The sequence below is a fragment of the Myxine glutinosa genome, chromosome 6 (assembly GCF_964187855.1).
Source record: "Myxine glutinosa chromosome 6, kmMyxGlut1.1, whole genome shotgun sequence".
NCBI lineage: Eukaryota > Metazoa > Chordata > Myxini > Myxiniformes > Myxinidae > Myxine > Myxine glutinosa.
Window position 1 is genome coordinate 61,631,144 of NC_136266.1, and position 23,163 is coordinate 61,654,306.

General features: G+C 46.0%; 1 protein-coding gene across 3 annotated transcripts in view; it reads right to left on the reverse strand.

Moving 5' to 3' along the window:
• Window positions 1-11,147, reverse strand: part of LOC137429864 (uncharacterized) — an 85,815-nt gene extending 74,668 nt beyond the window's left edge. Inside the window, exons 1-3 of one of the 3 annotated variants that reach the window (XM_068120186.2) lie at window positions 11,054-11,146; window positions 8,394-8,507; window positions 997-1,096 (exon numbers count right to left, since the gene is read on the reverse strand). In XM_068120186.2, coding sequence (XP_067976287.2) covers window positions 997-1,018 — 22 coding nt within the window. In that variant the 5' untranslated portion in view covers window positions 1,019-1,096; window positions 8,394-8,507; window positions 11,054-11,146. Of the gene's footprint in view, window positions 1-996; window positions 1,097-8,371; window positions 8,508-11,053 lie in introns of all 3 variants that reach the window. The other 2 variants (XM_078779931.1, XM_078779930.1) reach the window with 2 other exon arrangements.
• Window positions 11,148-23,163: the final 12,016 nt, after the last annotated feature.

Consider the following 23,163-nt stretch of genomic DNA (forward strand, 5'->3'; position numbering starts at 1 on the left):
TCCCACACCACTTCCCTTCCATCTCGTCTCTTGCACACAACATATGTCCACTCTTCTTCTGACCAATACTTCCACCACTTCTCCTGATCTCCCTGTCATTGTCCCTATATTCCATGTCCCAAACCTCAGAAACCGATCTCCACTTCGGGCTGTGCCCTGCCCATATGTCGTTGTAATTGTCATGGTTCTCTTTTTTTACTAGTACTAGAGAAGTAGTACTAGGTCAAAGTACTAGAGAATCCTTGATGAAAACCTGCTTGGGTCAATCACAAATCTGAAACAGGGTAGGAGATTCACATTTCAGCAGGCCAATTAATTATCTGAAGCACAAAGCTAAAACTATACTGTGGTGGCTGAATATGAAGAAAAAAAATGTTCTTGAGTGGCCCAGTCAAAATCCTGACTTGAACCCAATTGAAAATTTACAGCAATACTAGAAGTTTGCAGTCCATCGAAGATCCCCATCAAACTTGGCAGAACTAAAGCAATTTTCACATGAATAATGGGTAAAGATGCCACACTCTCACTGTGCAAAGCTGGTAGAGACCTACCCAAAAAGACTCATAGTAGTCATTGCTACAAAAGATGCTTCCACCAAGTACTGACCAAAGGGGCTGAATACTATTGCAACTAGTGAATTTTGATTTGTACATGTTTTTTGCATGTATTCCTGACATGTAACCTCCTACAACAATAACAGTGTTTCGTTTGATCTCCTCAGTTATGAATAAAAAGAGTTCATTTGGAAAATAATTCATCTTAAGTGGCATTATTGGGAGGGGCTAAATACTTTTACAGGCCACTTTACATGCTCAAGCACCTTGCAGAAAATGCATGCCAAAGAAGAGCCTGCGGGTTGGATAACTCGTGGCTTTACATAACTCCACAAAATAGGTGGAACTCTGCATACATTGCAAAATAAAACTTTTGCTACTCACGAGAGAGTCGCTCAAGTTCTCAATGAAAGTGACTTGGTACAGGCTCGAATAAACTTACCATTCTTAATACCCAACTCCATGACTTTGCCTTGGGCAATGCCTGGTCTCAGGCCCTGGGACTGCAGACACCCTGGTAATGTTTCTATTTCAATCTTGAGCTGTTGAAGACATAGAACCAAACTCACAAGCGGTGAAGCCTTATTGCATCCATACCCCAAAATCACAATCATTAACATCCAGGTCGAAATAAATGTACATGGAGCATTCAATGAGTACAATGAACGAGATACAGTATGTACTCACAATAGCCCAATACAAAACAACAACAAAAAATGGATTTAAATAGAAAATTCATTTACAGTTGTGGCCAAAAATAATGACACCCTACCACTTTTTTCAAATAATGCACCATTTATTCCATAAAATAGTTGAAATTTAAAAAATCTTGGTATCCACATATGTATTTCTTTCATTTGCAGTGGAAAAAAAAATGCTGAAAAAATTACTAAATCTTAGCTTATTCCACACAGAAATCCTAAAATGGCCCGGACAATATTATTGGCGCCTTTAAGAAGTTGTTAGAAATAATGAGATTTCAAGCAGGTGATTCTCCTTTACCTTGGAATTGAACCCACCTGTGGTGAGTTACAGGTGCCTGCAACCAGTTTGAATAGAGAAAAGGAGTCATTCTGCTGTTTTGTGTCACTGTGTGTACCGCAATGAGCATGGAGAAAAGAAAGAAAACCAAAGAATTGTCTGAGGAGGTCAGACACAAGATTGTAGCCAAGCATGGACAATCTCAAGGCTACAAGTCCATCTCCAGAGACCTTGATGTTCCTGTGTCCACCATACGCAATGTTATCAGGAAGTTTAAGGTCCATGGCACTGCAGCCAACCTCCCTGGACGTGGCCGCAAGGGAAAATTTGATCAAAGATTGCACCGAAGGATTGTTCGAATGGTGGAGAAAGCACCTCAATCAACTGCCAAACAGATTCAAGCTGACCTTCAGACACAAAGTACAACAGTTTCAACTCGCACCATCCATCGTCAACTCAATAAAAGGGAGTTCCATGGTAGGAGACCCAGGAGGACTCCACTGCTGAGCGAGAGACATAAGAAAGCCCGAATGGAGTTTTTCAAAACACATCTGAACAAACCAAAATCCTTCTGGGAGAATGTCCTGTTGACATATGAGACCAAATTAGAGCTTTTTGGTAAAGCACCCCATCTCTATGTTTGAATGAATGAATGATCGTTTTTTAAGGCAATTTTCCCCGCTAGAGCGGGGTTTAGCCTTGCGGGCCCCATGACAATCATGGTTCCCTGTTTGAGGCAATGTTTTTATGGCCGGATGCCCTTCCTGACGCCAACCCTTGGTCACGCTCTTACGATGCGCAGGGATACGGTGTACCTATTCTAAACCGGGGTACACACCGGGATCATTCATCCCAGCAAGCTGGTATTCAATTTGCCGACGTCGGAAGGATGACAGGCTGAGTCAACCCCCCTGGCGTTAATTCAGCGATCGACCGGGATTCGAACCCAGGATCCTAGGATCCCAAGCCGGCACCCTAACTGCTAAGCCAACACCAGGTGTCTATGTTTAAAGAAGACAAAATGAAGCCTTCAAAGAAAAGAACACCTTCCCTACAGTCAAACATGGAGGAGGTTCAGTAATGTTTTGGGGTTGCTGTTCTGCCTCTGGCACTGGGTGCCTTGAATGTGTGCCTGGCATCATGAATCATGAAATCAGGAGATTTCCAAGGCATTTTGGAGCACAATGTTCAACCCAGTGTCAGAAAGCTGGGTCTCCGTTGAAGGTCATGGGTCTTGCAGCAGGACAATGACCCCAAACACACTTCAAAAAGCACCCAGGAATGGTTCAACACAAAATGCTGGACTGTACTGAAGTGGTCAGCAACGAGTCCAGATCTAAATCCCATTGAACACCTGTGGGGAGATCTGAAAACAGCAGTTGAGAGAAGGCACACTTCAAATCTGGGCGAACTGGAGCAGTTTGCACAAGAAGAGTAGGCCAAACTGCCAGTAGAGAGGTATAGGAAGCTCATTCATGGCTATAGGAAGCGCTTGACTGCAGTTATTTTGTCCAAAGACTGTGCCACCAAATATGAAGTCTAAGGTGTCAATAACTTTGTCCATGCCATTTCTTTTTATTTTCTGATTTAAAAGTATATATTAAGTTCTGAATCAAAAAGAAAGGTTCTGTAATATTAACAGTGAAAAAAAAATTGTGGAGACCAAATACTTTTGTCAATTTCAAATTATTTTCAGAGAAAATTGTGAGTTATTTGAAAAAAGTGCAAGGGTGCCTTGGCCACGACTGTATAATTCATAGGTAGCTCTTTAAATGTAATTAAACTAGAACAACACTCTTCGACGTCACAACGTCGACCGATATGCCTCCACCCACATTATTACATATTTGTACCAAGTTTGATTTAAATCCATTCAGCTGGTGTCAAGTTATCACATTTTTGCCTGACATGACCTCTGACATTTGACCTCGTGACCCCAAAATCGAATCAGTTAATCTTTACCTCATTATACATACCTGCACCAAGTTTGACTATGATCCCTTCAGCCATTCTCAAGTTATCGCGGGAAAGAAAACCTATCACGGACGGGCGGCAGACAACCTGAAAACATAATGCCCCCGGTGACTTCATGGAGGCATTAAAAAAAAAAACTAATTTGTTGCCATGGCTTGGATAATTGTGAATATCTCGCATTGATTGTGCTTTTTGTATACATAGTTGAATGAGGCTCGTAGAAGAGCTCGTAAACTGAAGAGATCAGAACGTAACAGCCAAAAACATGAAAACAAAACACGCATGCAAGCTTGGGATGGACAAGATGGACACAGAAGGAAACTCCAATGAGGCAAAACTGGAAAATTGTTAGGAGGAGGGATTTGGGTGGGGTTAACATGGGGAGAAAATATCATGGTTTTAGATTGGCAATGAGCTGAGATGGTGGTAAATCGCTGTATTGAAGACGTGCAGAGAGGAATGAGATTGTTGAGGATGTGGAAGATGATTCCACAGGTGCGTCGTAAAAAGAGGAACGAATGAGTGGAGGTGAGCAGTGATCTATATTTAGATCCCGTAAAGGGGCAGATTTTTTTTAATGCCACGAACAAACTTTGTTACAGCACGGATGGTGAAGGTTGTGGTCAAGTTTCATCGAAATATTGTGTGTAGTTTCAGAGAAAAAAAGCAAATTCCTATTTTGTGGGGTCAAACCTGGATCCACTTTAACCCCGGTAAACCCCCTTAGACCCAGATTTTTTTAATGCCCTGAACAAACTTTAGTCACAACACAACAAATATCATTTGTGCTAAATTTGGTCGCAATCCCATCAGCGGTTTCAGAGAAGAAGTTTCAAGTGTTTACAGACTGATGGACGGACGATGCGCCATCGCATAAGCTCCCCTGAACTTCGTTCCAGGTGAGCTAAAAATGTGATACATTGAGAACAGCTGAAGGGATTCAAATCTAACAGAAACTTTCCTCCTTTATGATGTCTCTGATTCCATAGTATCTCTCCCGGGCTACTCCCTCCTCCGGTATGATAGACCTGAGCCTCGTCCTGGAGGCGGGGTTGCTATCTTTATCAAAAACTCTCTTCCTCACTCGCCCTGCACTGCACTCTCTCCACCTCACCCCCAAGAATACCTCTGGCTACGGCTTCCCCTTCGCTCCCACCTCTTGTTCATATGTGTGTTGTACCGTCCACCAAACAGTGATGACTCCATCTACATCTCGCTGTCTGATGATATGGACCAACTTCTATCTACTCATCCCAACTCTCTCTTCCTCATATGTGGTGATTTCAATTGTCACCATGCCAGTTGGCTGGGTGTGGGTACCTCTCTCACCAGCCATGGCTCTTCAGCAAAGGACTTCTGCGACTCACTGGGACTGACACAATCTGTCAATTTCCCGACCCGGATCTCAGTCAACGGAACATCTTCTCTTCTGGACTTGGTTATGACTAACTTCCCTGAAAATGTCTGCTGCTCTTCTTCTGCTCCGATCGGATCATCTGATCATGTCCTTGTTAAAGTGGACATCTCTCTGACCATCCTCAGGGAGCCTGCTCAGCGTCGACGAGTCTGGCATTTCACTCAGGCCAACTGGCACGGTCTTCAAGCAGCCATCAATCATCTGGACTGGTCTCCCATCTCTACCACCTCTGACATCAACTCATCCTGGGAATTCTTCCAAAGTAAATTGCTCTCTCTCATGCACAGATTTATCCCATCTCGGCTTCAGTTGTCATACCCTTCCTCCCGTCCATGGTACACGGAATCTTGTGGTGAGGCTGTTGCCCAGAAACAACTTGCCTTCGTCTCCTGGAAAGCAAATCCAACGGAAGGAAATCTCATTTCCTTTCACAAAGCCCGAAACAAGTGTGTGTCCACCCTCAGGAGAGCCAGGAAACAATATCTCTCCGTTCTCAAGACCGAACTCTCTTATCTGTCTCCCTCTTCCAAATCCTGGTGGCGTCTGGTTAAATCCGTTTCTGGTGTTTGTTCCCCCTCCATCCCCTCCCTTACCTCAAACAGCTACACAGCTGACTCCGCACGTGAAAAAGCTGAATGCCTCAACTCTGTGTTTGCCTCTAAATCTTGTGTCCCAAACCCATCCCTCTCTGTACCCACCATACCCAGTCGTACCCTGCTGCTCCTGGACTCCGTGTCCTTTCCTCCTGACAAGGTGGAAAAGTTTCTGTCAACCCTCGACTCTGATTCTGCAACTGGACCCGACGGCATCAGCCCACGGGTCCTAAAATCCTGCTCTGCTGCTCTATCTCACCCTCTCTCTGTTCTCTTCACCCTCTCTTTTGCTCAAGGTCAACTGCCATCTGCTTGGAAATCAGCCAACATCACCGCTTTGCACAAAAAAGGTGCAAAAACAGATCCTAGCAACTACAGACCAATCAGCCTTCTCCCAATTATCAGCAAAGTCATGGAATCCATCATTGCTTCGGATATGAAATCTTTCCTCTTCTCCAATGGCTTGATCTCTGATCATCAATTTGGTTTCAGACCAGGTCACTCTACTCTGGACATGCTGCTTCTGCTGTCTCAACAATGGATGGAGGTCCTCAATGCCAAACAGGAAATTAGAGCTGTCTCCCTCGACATATCACGTGCCTTCGACACGGTCTGGCACCCCGCTCTGCTCACCAAACTCTCCTCCTTTGGTATCCATGGAAATCTCCACGCATGGCTGGCGGACTTCCTCTCTAGTCGTCGTCAACGTGTGGCCCTGAATGGGTTTCTCTCATCTCCTCTTCCTGTTCAGGCTGGAGTTCCCCAAGGCAGTGTTCTGGGCCCCGTGCTTTTTCTGGTCTTCATCAATGATCTCTCTGACTCTCTCGAAAATCCTCTCTATCTCTTTGCTGATGACTCCACTCTCTGCCGCTCCATTCCTCTTCCCTCAGATCGGCAGTCTGCTGCCTCCTCACTCTCTGAAGACCTGGACAAAATCACAGACTGGTCAAACAAGTGGAACATGTCTTTCAATCCTGACAAATCTCACACTCTTACTATGTCTCTCCGAAAAGATCGACTGGACAACCCTCCCATCTACTTTCTCAACAATCCTCTCCAAGAAGTTCTGTCGCTCAAGTTTTTGGGTCTCACTATCTGCCATGATCTTTCTTGGGAAAACCACATTTCCAAGCTGGCCTCCAAAGCCAGTCGCCGACTGGGCATCCTCCGTCGTGCGAAGTCCTTCCTCGGCACACCTGAGCTCCTCGCCACATACAAGGCTTTCATCCGCAGCTCAATGGAATACTGTTCTCCCCTATGGGCCGGTGCTCCTGCCTCACACCTAGCTCGGCTTCACGCTGTTGAAACCAAAGCTTTCAGAATTATTGGAATCTCCCGCGATGAAGCTATCTCTGAGGGCCTTTCACTCACTCACCGCAGGCAGGTAGGTGGTCTTTCTGTCTTCTACCGACTCCTCTCCGGCCTTGCACCCCCAGCTCTCTCTGTGCTCTGTCCCCCAAATATTCCTACAGGTCGCACAAGATCTGCCAGCAACCCTCTGATGGTTAAACTGCCGAAATCTCGGCTCTCTGCTCACCTTCACTCTTTCATTCCTCTTTTCTCCCGCCTCTGGAACAAACTCCCTCACTCCCTTCAATCCCACTCCTCCCTCCAGGTCTTTAAAACAGCTGTTCACCACCATCTCTTATCTTCCCCCATCCAAAACCTTGATCTTTTTTACCCCCGCTAATTCACCCCAGATCCACCTTGTTTGAAATTCCAACTTCTTTCCTGGAAGTCCTGGCAGTGTCCATATGTTTTATACCTCTCCCACCACCCCCTTCCCATGCCCCCCCCCCCCCCAAAGCCCTCGCCCTCTCTCAGATCTCTCGATGTCTCCATGTCTCTCGGTCCCTGCTCTCAAATGTTGTGTTTGTGTCCTTCCCCCTCTCTCCCCATCTTGTCTACCGCTCCCGATGTTATATGTTTTATGTGTCGGTTTGTCTTTCTGTGTGATTAATGTTCGCTCTTTCACGAGCCTCGATCTTGTATACAAAAAAAAAAAAAAAAAAAAAAATCAAACTTAGTACAGGTACATGGTGTAAACATGAACTGATTATATTTTGCAGTCAAGAGATCACAGGTCAGAGGTCATGTTAAGTAAAAATTATGTTGCCACACCAACTTGTGAACCAGTGATGGGAATTTGATATAACTTGGTATCGTATATCTTACTATAATTCACCAAATGTCCGTCTGTCTGTCCGTCTGTCCGTTCGTTCGAAGGTACCGCAAAAACGGCTGAACCGATCGCAACAATATTTTGGGTGGGCAATCCTCGGACCCCCTGGAGTAAAATAGGCTATATTGTTTTTCCAATTTTTCCAAGTTTTCCAATCTTCCAGTTTTTCCAAACACTATGGAATAATATTTACCGATATGAACAGTGATGTGGCTTTTGTTGAAATTCTACGTACCAGGAGAGAGTCGATCAACTCCTGACGAACTCTTCCTATATAAACGTGCAGCTCCGAAGTAACGGCAGCGTGTGCAAAGCGACTGAGAAAGACGTGTAGCGGCCGCTTCCGTTTTGCAGAATTCAATCTTTTTTCAAAATGGGCGCCATGTACTGTTTAGATTTTGATGATTTGCATGTGATATGATTCAACGGATGTTTATATGAATCGTTTAAAATTTAAAAAAGCCTTCAATTTCTGATATTTTGCCTTTTCATTTGGGCTTCCCAATTGAAGCCCCGCCCATAGGGCGGGTACCGTTGCTAGTATTAATAATGCAAAGATAAACCGATTATATTTTGGCATCAAAGGTGAGGAGTGAGATGATTTTGTGATTTTGGTGAGGTCAGTGGTCGTCAGGTAAATATAGGGGCTATACCCACCCCTGGCGCTTACCTGGTAGAATAAACTCGCTCACCTGGCTCACCTTCCCCTCCTCTACATTTTCCACACCAATTAACACCCCTTTTCTCAGTATTAAATGTTCTTTTCCTGCACTTGGAGCATGCAGATGGTTTAATGAACCTCCATCCTACAGGACAACAACAACAATTAAAATTAGGATTAAATTAGGACTACAGGACTACAGGATTTTAAAAAATCATTTCACGAAATCCTGTCAGATCGCAAACTAGGGTAAGTGCTTGGATGTGAGATTGCTGTGGAGAGACATGCAGATAACGCTGGGCATTGCAAGCTTAGGGACATTATGCTGTTCCTGATTGTGCACAATTGTTGCCTTGCTATCAGTCTATCATTTTAACCTTGCTCTTCTAAGAACCTCGCTCTTGTCGAGAAAACAAGAATGACAGCACTGTGGTCACAACCTGCGCTAACATCCAGTAACGGGCCAATTGGGAAACACATTTAACGTGATAATAAAAAATTAACTCAACACCTCTTATCCATGTCGCCCTCTCCACGGTTATATCAGAACGAGCTGATTCATCACACGGTCATGGATCGCTTAATCCCAATATGGGGCCATTCAAAAATTGCGCTACACTATTGTTTTTTTTGTTTAGAAATTCACGTAATCTAACGCATAATTACGCAACCGTGCGTTCTGACGTACCGTGCGTTCTGACGGGCTTGATTAAACCTTATTATTCGACATATGATTAGATTTTTCAGGGTCCCTCATCATGATTAACAATCGACCCAAACAAAGCCAATGGAAATCTGACCCAACAAATCTGGGCAGTGTATTATCAGCAGAGGCCAACAGATGTAATGTGTTCGGCCCACCAGAAAACCAAGATGGCATCCATATAATTTTATCTCTGTGCTATGTTAGGTGGAGTCAAGTGACAGATGTGGGTGCGGTTTGGCAGCTGTCCAATCAATGGGTGCACATTAATTGAAAAAAATAAAGAAATAAAATAAAATCGGCCCCCAACAAGAAGAGCACCAATAACAAGAAACCGAACAACAAAACCAAGAACCCAAACAAGACCAAGAACAGGAACCCAAACAACAAGAATCCAAAAAACCCAAACAACAAGACCCAAGTAACCCAAACAACAAGAATCCAAAAAACCCAAACAACAAGACCCAAGTAACCCAAACAACAAGAACCCAAAGAACCCAAACAACAAGACCGAAAACAAGACCTCAAACAACCCAAACAAGACCCCAAACAAACCAAACAAGACCCCAAACAACCCAAACAAGACCCCAAACAAACCAAACAAGACCCCAAACAACCCAAACAAGACCCCAAACAACCCAAACAAGACCCCAAACAACCCAAACAAGACCTCAAACAACCCAAACAAGACCCCAAACAAACCAAACAAGACCCCAAACAACCCAAACAAGACCCCAAACAACCCAAACAAGACCCCAAACAACCCAAACAAGACCCCAAACAACCCAAACAAGACCCCAAACAACCCGAACAAGAACAACACCACAAAGCTCTTGTAAACCTGTGTAGCAGGTAAAAACTAGAACGGCACTCAATAGAGAGCATACCTCCACCTGATGAAGTTTACATTTTGTATCTCAGAGTAGACCAGAAAATCACAATACAGAATTTATATAATGTAGAAACATTCTTGGATTCTTCCTTGTCACACACACAACCGGTCCACCAAGTGTCGTCCAAATCCATCCTTAACTTTTTGAGATATCCTGCTATGTATCATTTTTGGCCCTATTTCCCAATGGTGAAGAATCACTTACAAAATTAAATAATTCGTATATCCGAATCCATATTCAGATCTTCACCAAAATCGAATCAAATTGTCCTTGTCAGACACCCAACCGGTCCACCAAGTTTCGTCCAAATCCGTCCACAACTTTTTGAGATATCCTGCTATGTATCGTTTTTGGCCCCATCTCCCAATGCAATGGTGAAGAATCACCTAAAAATTTCTACGAGCCGGACCCGGATACGGATCTTCACCAAAACCTAAACATTTCGTCCTCGTCACATACGCTTCATCTCTGCTAAATTTCGTCCGAATCCGTCCACAACTTTTTGAAATATTTTGTTCACAAACAAACGGACAGACAAACAGACGGAGGTGAAAACATAACCTCCAGGCTCCATCCACCTTCAGTTGCGGAGGTAAAAACGAGAGAGCAGAGACAGCACCCTCCCCTCTGAGCTCTCGGATTCGAGAAATATTTCCTTATCGAGTCTAATTTGACTAAAGCTGGTTGTTGTCTAACAAAACAAGACTAAGGAGCGCTTAATTTTTCTAAACAAGGTTCCTGTTTCCTAAACAAGGTTTCTAACAAAGCCTAAACAAGGCCTAAATCCTGTCAGCATTTAGGTTGTGGACATTAAATATCCTACATTAGAATCGAAAAGAGCAGGCCATTGTGTATCTGTACCCTTACTATATAGTCGATTCCCTCACAGGTTACAATTCAAATCACAAATGGGATACGCAAATTACTTTTTAAAATGCATGGGCGTTTATGAAGTAAAAAAGGAAGAGTGTGCAGACAAAGTAAAGCAAAGCAGCAGCAAACAAAGTGTGCTTTTAACTTTCAAATCAACGTTTTGCAGAGCTTCCTCAGCATTAAAGAAGCAAACAAGACATTCAAATGAACCGACGAACATACGATTTCCTCCAAGGTTTCGGCGCCAGCACAAGGGCCGAGTGGGCCTCCGGTTTGACCAAGATTTGAAGAAGAAGAACCTCACCCGGATGTTTCCCTTCGTAACTATTTCTAAATCTTCTTATGCGGAAAAGAAACGCGTATCGAGCTGGCTTCTTATTCGCTCGATCGAAAGCACAATATAATCCAATACGAAAAAAAAAAAAGAGAACATTTGAAGGATCGAACGTGTTACAGCTTCAGGGATCAGTATTAAATACTAATTAATAGTAATAGTAGAGCCGATAGGTGACAAAATTGTGCCTTTCATGATAAAACTATGCCACTTGGCATTATGTTATGTCGGACATACCCTGGGGCCTATTGCCGGCTGTAGAGGCATTGTGGATTTGTCCTGTGGCGGCCATTTTGAAAAATCGCCCAGAATTGCACTATTTCTCCGAAATACCCTCAGAGTGCGTCCTGATGTCCTATTTTCTTTGTTTTTGATAGCTTCCCCCAAAAGGAGTTCACCACTCCCACAATACTCAATATACCAAACAACGATTTAGCAGATTACTCCTGCATTGCAGGAACAATCAGCTTTAAACATTAGAAGTCAGGAGACGACGATGGTTCACGAGCGAGCGGTATTCAGCGACAAAGGACGGACTATAACCGAAACAGGCCCGGACAGGCCAGGCCCGGAAATGTTAAAAACGAAGGTTACTGACCTTGAAATGAGATAGAAAATAATGTATAATCAGTTATGAGGAAAAATAATAATAATAAAAAATAAATAAATATGGAAAAAAACACATGAAAAATCGAGCTCCGTGGGGCTAGACACATGACATTGGCCTAACCAAATATCGAAATCCTTGTCAGATTCCACCAAACCCCTCGGAGAAGATGTAGCTTGAATTCGATTACCCCTAAAACATCTTTTTCGGGCGTGGCTCCGCCCACATCGGGTAGTTATACTGCGGGCAGACAGACAGACACAGACAAACAGACAGACAGACAGACAGACACACACACACACACACACACACACACACACACACACACACACACACACACACACGACGACGACGACGAATATAGTGGTCACTTGATAACTCGTGAACCAATTAAAACCGCCCTATATGATTCATACAGGAGAGCAACCAAAGAATTGCTGCATTTATGGTAAATAAAAATTTTTATGTCCTTTTAAATGAGGAACACATTTATGGTTCAGTGGCACCCATTCTCGTATAATCGAAATTTCATCGAAATGGCTGCTCGTTCGGTGCCTCCACTAAAGCTCCGACTCTCCATTCATATTCTGATATTAGGCCAAGTAAAAAAAAAAAAGGTTTCTCGTCCGGACTTTTTTGAAAAAAGGAGGAGGGAGGCCCTTACTATTTACTATTTTTATTTTTTTTGCTATTTTTTTCCAAGATGGCTGCCATGAATTGAATGACCACTGTGGCTGACTTAAAGACTCTATAGTTTGTGCAATGTAATGTGAAACATGCCAGTGTTGATTGTTACCGAAAGGCCTGCAATTTCATTTCCAAATTAGCAAATAAATATATGTTTTAACTGAAATGGCATATGAATAGAATCAATCAATGGAACATGTCATGTGTTACACCGGACAAACTATATTTGAATGAAACAAAAAAGAAACAATGACAATGTTTAAATTTGGTATGTGTCCTTGTTTAATATAAATACACAATAATACACTAATAGTACAAGAATTGTTCATATTGGGGACTACTCAGAGAACAGACCAAAAGATTGATGAAATCCTAAAAAAACAACTACTGTAGTTTCATTGGAAGGCTGATCCTTCCCTCTTACAAAACCAGAAGTGGGACTAAATAATATATTGTTGCGGAGATGAGGACTGTATTTTTTTGATTGTGTGCTGTATTATTATTATTATTGTTTATTCTGCGCCCCCCTGCCTCCGGAGCTGTGTAAAGGTGAAAGGGCATCCCATAATTAGACCACAAGAATACACGTCAGCCAAGTAATAGAATACCCCTGTTGATAGTTATCTATTATTCTGTGTTCTAGGGTAAGGCTGTGTCTCCCATTAATTGAAGTACTCCATTGCACCAGTGAAAGAGAATAGATCCCCTTTCATTCCCATCCCCAAAATCCCCATTTCCTTTACATCCCCTCTCGTCATTGCCGAGCCTCGATTGCCCATATTACATCCCCTCCAAAACCACCATTGACCATGTGCTCGAGTCGGGGAAGAAAGGCGTGTCTCCACCTCGTCATAGAGGGGAAGAGGGGCGTGCCCGCCCGTCGTCATCAAGGGCGGAGCCCGAGGGTCGCGCGACCAACCAGGGCCGAGGTGAGCACCCCGATGGGCGTGTCCAAAAGGCCGGCGGCTTAATCGTCGGAGGCGCTATAAAAGGCGCGCACGCAAGTGAGTCGTGAGTTGGTCGTCAAGTGGAGAGTCGTGAAGAGTCAGTCAGTAGAGTCGGTGGTCAGTTGGTTGCGTTGGTTGCGGTGAGGAGTCGGTGGTAAAGAGTGAGTGGGCCAAGAAAGAGTGAGGGTTGGACCAGACGAGTCGGACAAGGCCTGGCAAAGCACGCGACGTCCACAGCAGCCACAACAGCAGCTTGGGGGCCTGAACGGCGGTTTGGAGCAGGGCCGTAAAGGAACGGCGGCTGCTAAACGCGCCGGTTGAGCTGCAGGACCCCCTTGGACCCCCCTCTCCCTCCAGCCATCCACCTCCTGCCTTTCCACCCTTCTTGTGTACGTGAGTTTGTTTTGTTTGTTCTGTCCCTGGGTATTTAATTAAGTCTGTAGGTAAGCTAATAATTGCACTGTGTCTCTGATCCTTCTGTATATTATTTTATTATCTTTCCTTCTCCTTGGTTACTTTGAGCATGTAAATAGTAGGAATAAATTTAGTAGTATTTCCAACCTTTTTGTCTTCTTCTTCTTCTTCACATCCGTGTCGCCTTTGTCTTTTCCCTATTGAATAGCTGCGGTGCGATCCGGCCAATGTTTGGGTGGAATCGGGTGAGTCGGGGATCCTGTAACGGTCGCGGTCAGACCATCCGCTCGGCCCATCATAACATCTAAACCGCGATCAGTAACAATTGGTGTCTGGGAGTGAGATTCGGGGCCCGAACCAAATTTTTAAAACATCTAAAAAAAAAATTTGGTCAAAAATTTGGAGCGGCCGAAATTTGTTTTGTTTTACAAAACCTGAACTTTGAAATCGCGCCATGGCTGGTCAAGGCGACGGGATGCCGGTGGGAGAGATAGAGGGGTTAGGAGTAACCCAGGATCAAATGGAGGGGAGCAATGAGGAGGCGGTTGAGGGAGTATCAGGCGCGCAAAATGGCGTCCTCGCGCACGTGGGTGTAGCGGCACCAAATTTTGCCACGCCCGTGACCGTAGCAGCACCGCCGATGGATTGGGGCCTTTTTATGATCCAAATGAAGGCCCTTATGGATGCTCAGAGTGAGCAAATTAAGGCTCAGAGTGAGCAAATGGGGAACCGGATGGATGCTCAGGGTGAGCGATTGGAGGGCCAAATGGGGGTAATGGGGAACCGGATGGATGCTCAGGGTGAGCAATTGTGGGTAATGAGGGACGAAGTGAGGGGTACCGGTGAGGCGTTAGACAACGGGATAAAAGAGGTAAAGAAGGGGTTAGAGGGGTTAGAAAACAGAATGGAAGGCAAATTGCGGGAGATAGGGGAGCAATCCCGCCCGAGAAATTAAACAAATGGGAGAGCAGATAGAGGAGGTAAAAATCGGGGTAGAAACCAAATTGGATGCTCAGAGGGATGAATTGGGTGGCATCTACAAATGAGGGTGGCATCTACAAAGGAGATGGAGGGGATGAAAGGGGAGATACGACGAGGTGTGGGTGAGGAGGTTTCGGGGCTACGCGAGGAGGTAAAGCGAGGTGAGAAGCGTATGGAGAAAGAGGTGAGAAATGGGGCGGCAAAGTTACAAGGGGGAATAGAAGATCTGACGGAGGCGGTGGAACAGCTGACGGAGGGACAAAAAGAACTAGTGGAGCAGGTTCAAAAGAACACTGCGGTACTAGGAGGGTTAAAGGCGACACAAAAAGAAATTAAAAACGAATTAATAGTGACACAGAGGCAATGTCAGATGGTACGTGAGGAACTGACAATGAGGGTGGACGAGGTGACAGAGATAATGGAGACGAAGGACCGAGAGGTGAGGATGCACATAGAGACGGTCACGGTAGCCTTAGAGGACGAACTTGAGGAGACGCACCGGGGAATAAAAGAGGTGAAGCGAAAATTAGAGGAAGTGGAAGAAGAGGTGAGTGAAATTAAGAAGGGACGGACAGAAACTAAAAGAGAAATCCAGGAGGAGGTGATGGAATATGTGCAAGGTCGGTGCTCAACTCATGATGTGATGCTCACTAACCAAATAAAGAGTTTGCAGGTGGCAAAGGAGGTGCGGAGACGAGGTACGGAGGTGAGTGGCAATGTATATGATGTGAGGAAAGCTTCAGTCGGCTTGGGGATTGGTTTGGATCCGGGTGTTCGTGAGAGGCCGTTGGTGAAGTGTGCGACAGGTCTGGTGTGCGAAAAAAGAGGTGTGCGAGAATGTCCGACCATGGGGTGTGTGAGGAAAAAGTGCACGCCAAGGAGTGAGTGTGCCGTCAAGAGTGAGTTGGTCGAAGCGCGTGTGCGAGGGGGTACATGGAAGCGCGGTGTAGTGAGTGTTACAGAGGGTGTAACGGGAGAGTGTGCGCAAGAGTGTGCGCGAGAAAGGTGTGTAACGGACAGGTGCCTGGGGAAAGAGTGCGCTGTCGAGAGTAAGGGTGAGTGCGTTGTCAAGAGTGGAGGTGAGAGTAGTGAGAGTGACACGGAGCGTGAGTTGGTTGTGACAGGTGAGCGAGGATGTACACCTGGAATGGAAGGATGCACACCTGGAATGGTAGAGCGTGAGTGGGAATGCACGCTGGAATTGGTAGTGAGGCACGTGGTTGGGTGTGCGAGTGACAGCACACCTGTGATGGTCACAGAGGAGGTGACCGAGGAAGGGGCGCGAAGAGGTGTGTTGGTGAGGTGTGCGAGCGACGAATGTGTGCCAAGGTGTTCGGTGGTCAGGTGTGTGACCAAGTCTGTGAGCGGAATGAGTGTACCGAGGTGTGTAAGGAAAGGTAGGAGGAGCATGGGAACAGCTGGAGGTATGAGCAAGAAAGGGGTAGCGTATGCATGTAAGCATCCAGGTGAGGCATCGACGGTAACCGGATTAGCGGTTAGAGCGACTTATAGCCGAATCGGGCCCTCAGTGCGCGTCAGGCAGCTTCGCGTGCCGCGAGGACCAGCGGGGATCCGAACCACGGCGGTTTCCAAAGAACCGCCGTACGCGATCCACGCCGGGCCGCGCTTTGAACGGCCGCGTCCGTGCTCCACTAGGCGGAGCGGGCAGCTCGATAGAAAGGGTCGTCATGGCGACCACTTTTTGTTGAGACGTGCCGGCAGGTCGAGATCGGGACATTGGATGGCTCCACGCCGAGGTGGTGCGTGGGATCTCGGCCCGGGTAAGCCCCCGTGCCTGCCCCGAATGCGGGACGTATCCAGCCGCTGGCACAAAACGACCCGCGTTCATTGCTCGGCTGTACGAAGCCGGGCTGTAGACGTGAATTGGCGCACCGAGAGGATGTAATAAGTAGACGGGTGATGAGGATAGTGTTTTGGACCCAAAATTAGAAAAAGGCAAAATTTGATGATTGGTACGGTGATTGGCAGATGATTGGCAGAATTTTTGATTGGTTGGATTTAGGTGTGCGAAATTGATAGTAGGACCTCCCCGATGTGGTGGGATGGCAAATCCACCATCCCTCACAGAATGGGGCAAATGCGCTATAGTTTATGGGGTTGATGGCAGTGAAAACTAGCCCGGGTGGGTTAGGATATATCGTGTGTAGGGATCTAGCGAGGATGACATTAGGTAACGTTAAGTTTAGTTAGTGACTGATACCTGTAGTGGGGACGCAGGTAGATTAGTATGGATGATAATGACGTGGGAGCGCAATAGTTTAAAGGGACGACTGGGAAGCGCAAGTTTCAGAGGGGAGTAGTTAGCTGAGATGATGCCGTGTGTGTGAGGATTGAACAGGTGTGATTGAACAGGTGTGATTGCACAGGTGTGCAACTGAACAGGTGTATGGAGCAGTGTATGAGGGAGTAGTGGTGATTGCGTGTTGTGCTGACCAAATGGTCCAGGAAGAAAGGAGGGTGCAGGTGGCACCAGGTGTGATTGCACAGGTGTGCAACGACAGGTGAATGGAGGACAGGTGTATGGAATAAATGGTATGGAGTATTGGAATGGATGGTCGTGGAGTGAGTATGGTGGAAATTGTGGAGTGGAGTGGATGGTGCGAAGGTGTGAATGGGGGAAGAGTGGACCCCCATCACGGATACCCAGGGCGGGTAGTGCAAGTGTTAGGTAGAGGGTACAGGTAAATTGTGGTTGGATATTGGCATCTGTGGTGCGGGTGAAAGAATGGTCTTTGGATGGGTGCATTAGTGTTGTGGAAATGGCTGGGCGTGTAGCCTGTTAGTGTGTGTAGTTGGTTTGGGCACTCCACCACTGTGAGGATGTCGGCCAGGTGAGGCCGCAGGTGGGCTCTGGGAGCCGGTAGTTGTGGATGGGGCCCGAGGATCCGGAGGACGGACCCGGGTAGCCCAGTGCCAGAGGGCACCAAGGGGTGACAGAGCCAGGAGAGGGCCTTCCCCAGTTAGTTAGGTTAGGGTGAGGAGCTAGGTAAGCTCGGGTGGCAACTGCAGTGGTGGAGGTGTGCAGGTGGGTAGACCTGCTGGGAGAGCTACACGTCGCAGCCCAGAAATTGTGTGAGGGCACCGGGAGATGAATCGGGGGAGTGAGACCCCAAATTGAGAAGCACCACAGTTTGGCCAATGGGAATTGGTTTTTAGAACCCATAGTGTAAGTGGCCAATGGATTGGCAGGGAAAGACCCCGGGTAGTGTAAAGTGTGTTAATGTCATTTAGAAAGTAGTTAGGATGAAGTCTCCTCGCACCATCTGCATCCACTCACCTGAGGTGACAGGTACTCCGCACCATGCCATGTTTAATTATTTTTACTGTGCAAATGTTTGGATTGTGAGACGCATCATGACGTGGGTGTGACATTGTGCTTTGATGTTCCATCTCTGCCTCCTTATGAGGATTGATGATGAATTTGGTGATGGCAAATTTTGAAGTAGAGGGATTGTGGAGACGAATTTGGTATAGGGGAAATATGGGGAAGACGTGACAGTAGTGACAAATTTGTAAATGTGTAGATTTTTGTACATATGGGGTAAGGGCAAGGGTAGGGTAGGTGACAGGGGGGTGACGTACGGTAGGGACGACCTTTCTCACTTCGCCCTCCGTACGCATTTCGCCTTGCATTGCCTTATTGATGTGTACCCTTGTGACCTTACCCCTCGCTCAATTGTCTTTCCCCTTTTGTCTCCCACATGACCTGTGCGCCATTGGGTGCCGAGGGGAGCGTGCGTGGGTCGGCCATTGTGCGCCCGAAATTCCCAGAACCAGCTGTCTGCATCGATGCACCACATTATGGACCACATGCCTGTGGCCGAGCACCACTTATGGACCCCATGGGTTGGGGCATGGCCCCTCTGCTGGAACCGGCCATGAGGGCCCGAAATCTTGCTGGCGGACCTTGGCCACAGGGCACCGATGCCCCACAGGTGAACCACACTAGTCGGCCCTGTGGGCCATAAATAAAATAAATAAAAAGGACACATTGGGTGCAAGTTTAATACAAATAGGCCGCCAGTAAGCAAAGCAAAAGAATGACAACATCTGGAAGACCAAATAATAATAACCAGCAGAGGGAGCCGAAGAGCAAGAGACCACCTGCAGGGTTAGGGGTTGTTGAATTTATTTTTGTTGAACACTCTTGAACAATGGTGACTGCACCGATTGGTGCTTGGGTGCTTGTATTGGTGCGTTTTTGGGTGCGTTCATGGTGCGTCGATGCAGAGCAGACTGTCTCCCCCCCAGAAAGAACAATCACAGGTCCTGGGTTAGTTTTGTAAATAAAAATAGCGTCATTGTAAATAATGCTTCCCACCGTCAGTGTATAGTTTGAAGACCATTCCGCAATTCGGTTAACTGTGGGCGTAAGTCTGTTAGGCAGGGTGCAATGGAGCAGCGGGACACATTTATTTATGTTTTTAAACTGTCGCACTCAGGGTCAGGTTAAAAATAGAGGGAACTACACCTACGTGTCACACTAAAAATAAAAGTTGTAGGCCCGGGACGTGCCTAAGAGGAGGAGGGTGCAGTGTTGCGGAGATGAGGACTGTATTTTTTTGATTGTGTGCTGTATTATTATTATTATTGTTTATTCTGCGCCCCCCTGCCTCCGGAGCTGTGTAAAGGTGAAAGGGCATCCCATAATTAGTCCACAAGCATACACGTCAGCCAAGTAATAGAATACCCCTGTTGATAGTTATCTCTTATTCTGTGTTCTAGGGTAAGGCTGTGTCTCCCATTAATTGAAGTACTCCATTGCACCAGTGAAAGAGAATAGATCCCCTTTCATTCCCATCCCCAAAATCCCCATTTCCTTTACATCCCCTCTCGTCATTGCCGAGCCTCGATTGCCCATATTACATCCCCTCCAAAACCACCATTGACCATGTGCTCGAGTCGGGGAAGAAAGGCGTGTCTCCACCTCGTCATAGAGGGGAAGAGGGGCGTGCCCGCCCGTCGTCATCAAGGGCGGAGCCCGAGGGTCGCGCGACCAACCAGGGCCGAGGTGAGCACCCCGATGGGCGTGTCCAAAAGGCCGGCGGCTTAATCGCCGGAGGCGCTATAAAAGGCGCGCACGCAAGTGAGTCGTGAGTTGGTCGTCAAGTGGAGAGTCGTGAAGAGTCAGTCAGTAGAGTCGGTGGTCAGTTGGTTGCGTTGGTTGCGGTGAGGAGTCGGTGGTAAAGAGTGAGTGGGCCAAGAAAGAGTGAGGGTTGGACCAGACGAGTCGGACAAGGCCTGGCAAAGCACGCGACGTCCACAGCAGCCACAACAGCAGCTTGGGGGCCTGAACGGCGGTTTGGAGCAGGGCCGTAAAGGAACGGCGGCTGCTAAACGCGCCGGTTGAGCTGCAGGACCCCCTTGGACCCCCCTCTCCCTCCAGCCATCCACCTCCTGCCTTTCCACCCTTCTTGTGTACGTGAGTTTGTTTTGTTTGTTCTGTCCCTGGGTATTTAATTAAGTCTGTAGGTAAGCTAATAATTGCACTGTGTCTCTGATCCTTCTGTATATTATTTTATTATCTTTCCTTCTCCTTGGTTACTTTGAGCATGTAAATAGTAGGAATAAATTTAGTAGTATTTCCAACCTTTTTGTCTTCTTCTTCTTCTTCACATCCGTGTCGCCTTTGTCTTTTCCCTATTGAATAGCTGCGGTGCGATCCGGCCAACGTTTGGGTGGAATCGGGTGAGTCGGGGATCCTGTAACGGTCGCGGTCGGACCATCCGCTCGGCCCATCATAACATCTAAACCGCGATCAGTAACAATATGTTTAATCAACAGTTTGCCCTCCCCCCACATAGTGAAACTAATGACTATAGGACTTGGTCTATCTTATGGTCTGTTCCATAAATATTAAAGTAAGAAATCCCAGTGAGACTTATGTCAATCTTGTACATGTCATCCATAAAGTGAGAACCATTTTAAACATTCTAACCATGCACTGCTTTACTTATGCAAAAAATGAAATTGTGATTTTCTTTCCTTCTCAGTTCTCTCTTCTTCAAACTTACAAGAGCCACTGTTATAAATATGTATGTCAAAGTATGAATACCAAACTTTCAGAACAAGGCATAATATTTGTACAAGCATGTACATTGTAATTGACCGTCTTTAGCACAAAGTGTCTGCGTTAAGCCTAGCATGTATTAACCAGGAAGTTCCGTTAGAGGGCGGGATCCATAATAGTTCAGATCATCAATGCACAAGATACGATCAGCAAACGCCCGGAAACGGCAAGTTTTAGACCGAGTTTCTTCGCAAAACGATTTTTTTTAAAACAAGTATATATTTAAAAAAAAGAGTATTAAATAGTAAATAAAAGTAGGCGGCGACCAAAAAGGAAGCGGGCGGTGTTTCAGACGCTCGTATAAAAGGACACGGAGCCGTTAGTAGTTGGAGCAATCCATGTTCCGCGTCCGGCAGACCGGCACTCCCGGCCCGGAGGTGACTCCGGAAGTACATGTGCACAGTACACTGGGCGGTGTTATCAACACAAGCTAACACCTGTAACAGGCGGGACGAGAGACATGTTTTTTTTTTTACTTGGCCTTAAAGAATCCTCATGTAATATATTAATTTTGTTTCTCTTGGGAGAAATATCGGATTTTCGTGTATATAAATATATATATATATCGAAGGGAGGGACGAGTGCGGCGAAATCACGTCATTTCCTTCGAGCGTCAGAGCCGCGTGCTGGACGTAGAACCCACACGAACTGTAGAGGATGTTGGTCGGGCGGTTCTGAAGCCGACCGGAAGTGTACTGGCGGCCATATTGCTTTCTCCACTGATCTCCACAACAGATTAGTTGCTTTCTCGGAAAACACCAACCCAGTGCATTGCTCCCGACAATTTCATCGATATTTCAGTTTATTTTATCAATTCCATTTTGGTGAAGATCCGAATCCGGATGCGGTTACGGGCATTTTAAAGTGATTTTTATCTCACCTGTAACGAAGTTCAGGGGAGTTATGTGATGGCGCGTAAACACTTGCAACTTCTTCTCCGAAACCGCTGAGGGGATTGTGACCAAATTTGGCACAAATGATATTTGTTGTGTTGTGACTGAAGATTGTTCACGGCATTAAAAAAAATCTGGGTCCAAGGGGGTCTACCTGAGATAAAAGTGGTTTCAGGTTTGACCCCCTAAAATAGGAATTTGCTTTTTCCTCCGAAACTACACACACGATATCCACGAAACCTGACCACAACCTTCATCACCTGTGATGTACCGAAGTTTGTTCACGGCATTAAAAAAAATCGTAGTCGAAGGGGGTCTACTGGGGGGTCAAAGTGCATCCAGGTTTGAGCACCCAAAATAGGTATTTGCTTTTTTCTCAGAAACTACACACACAATTTCGATGAAACTTGACCACAACCATCAACACCCATGATGTACCAAAGTTTGTTCACGGCATAAATAAAATTCGGGCCCTAAGGGGTTCTATGAGGGGAGGGTGTGGATTGCCCCCCACATCTCCCAAATTGGTATTTGCTTTCTTCTCAGAAACTACAGACGCAATTCTGATGAAACTTGACCACAACCTTCAACACCCATGATGTACCAAAGTTTGTTCACGGCATAAATAAAATTCGGGCCCTAAGGGGTTCTATGAGGGGAGGGTGGGGATTGCCCCCCACATCTCCCAAATTGGTATTTGCTTTCTTCTCAGAAACTACACACACAATTTCGAAGAAACTTGACGACAACCATCAACACCCATGATGTATCAAAGTTTGTTCATGGCATTAAAAAAAAAATCAGGACGTAAGGGAAGGGGCGGATGGAGGGTTGCCCCCCAAAATAGGTATTTGCTTTTTTTCTCAGAAACTACAGACGCAATTCTGATGAAACTTGACCACAACCTTTAACACCCATGATGTATCAAAGTTTGTTCATGGCATTAAAAAAAAAAATCGGGACGTAAGGGAAGGGGTGGATGGGGGGTTGCCTCCCAAAATAGGTATTTGCTTTTTTTCTCAGAAACTACAGACGCAATTCTGATGAAACTTGACCACAACCTTTAACACCCATGATGTATCAAAGTTTGTTCATGGCATTAAAAAACAAGCGTTACGCCTCGGTCCCCCGTCGGTGAAGTGATGCGAGTTGACAAAGTGGAAGACGCAAGGCGGCCATCTTGGATTTTGACGTGGCGACCCAATTTTCAATAGCGTTCTCCCTGATGCGTAGATACACCCACACACCAGATTAGAAGTTAGTAGTTCGTTTATTTTTCAAGATATTTCGCTCACAAGGTTCAGACATATATATGGTGGCGGCCATCTTGGATTTTGACGTGGCGACCCAATTTTCAATAGCGTTCTTCCTTATGCCT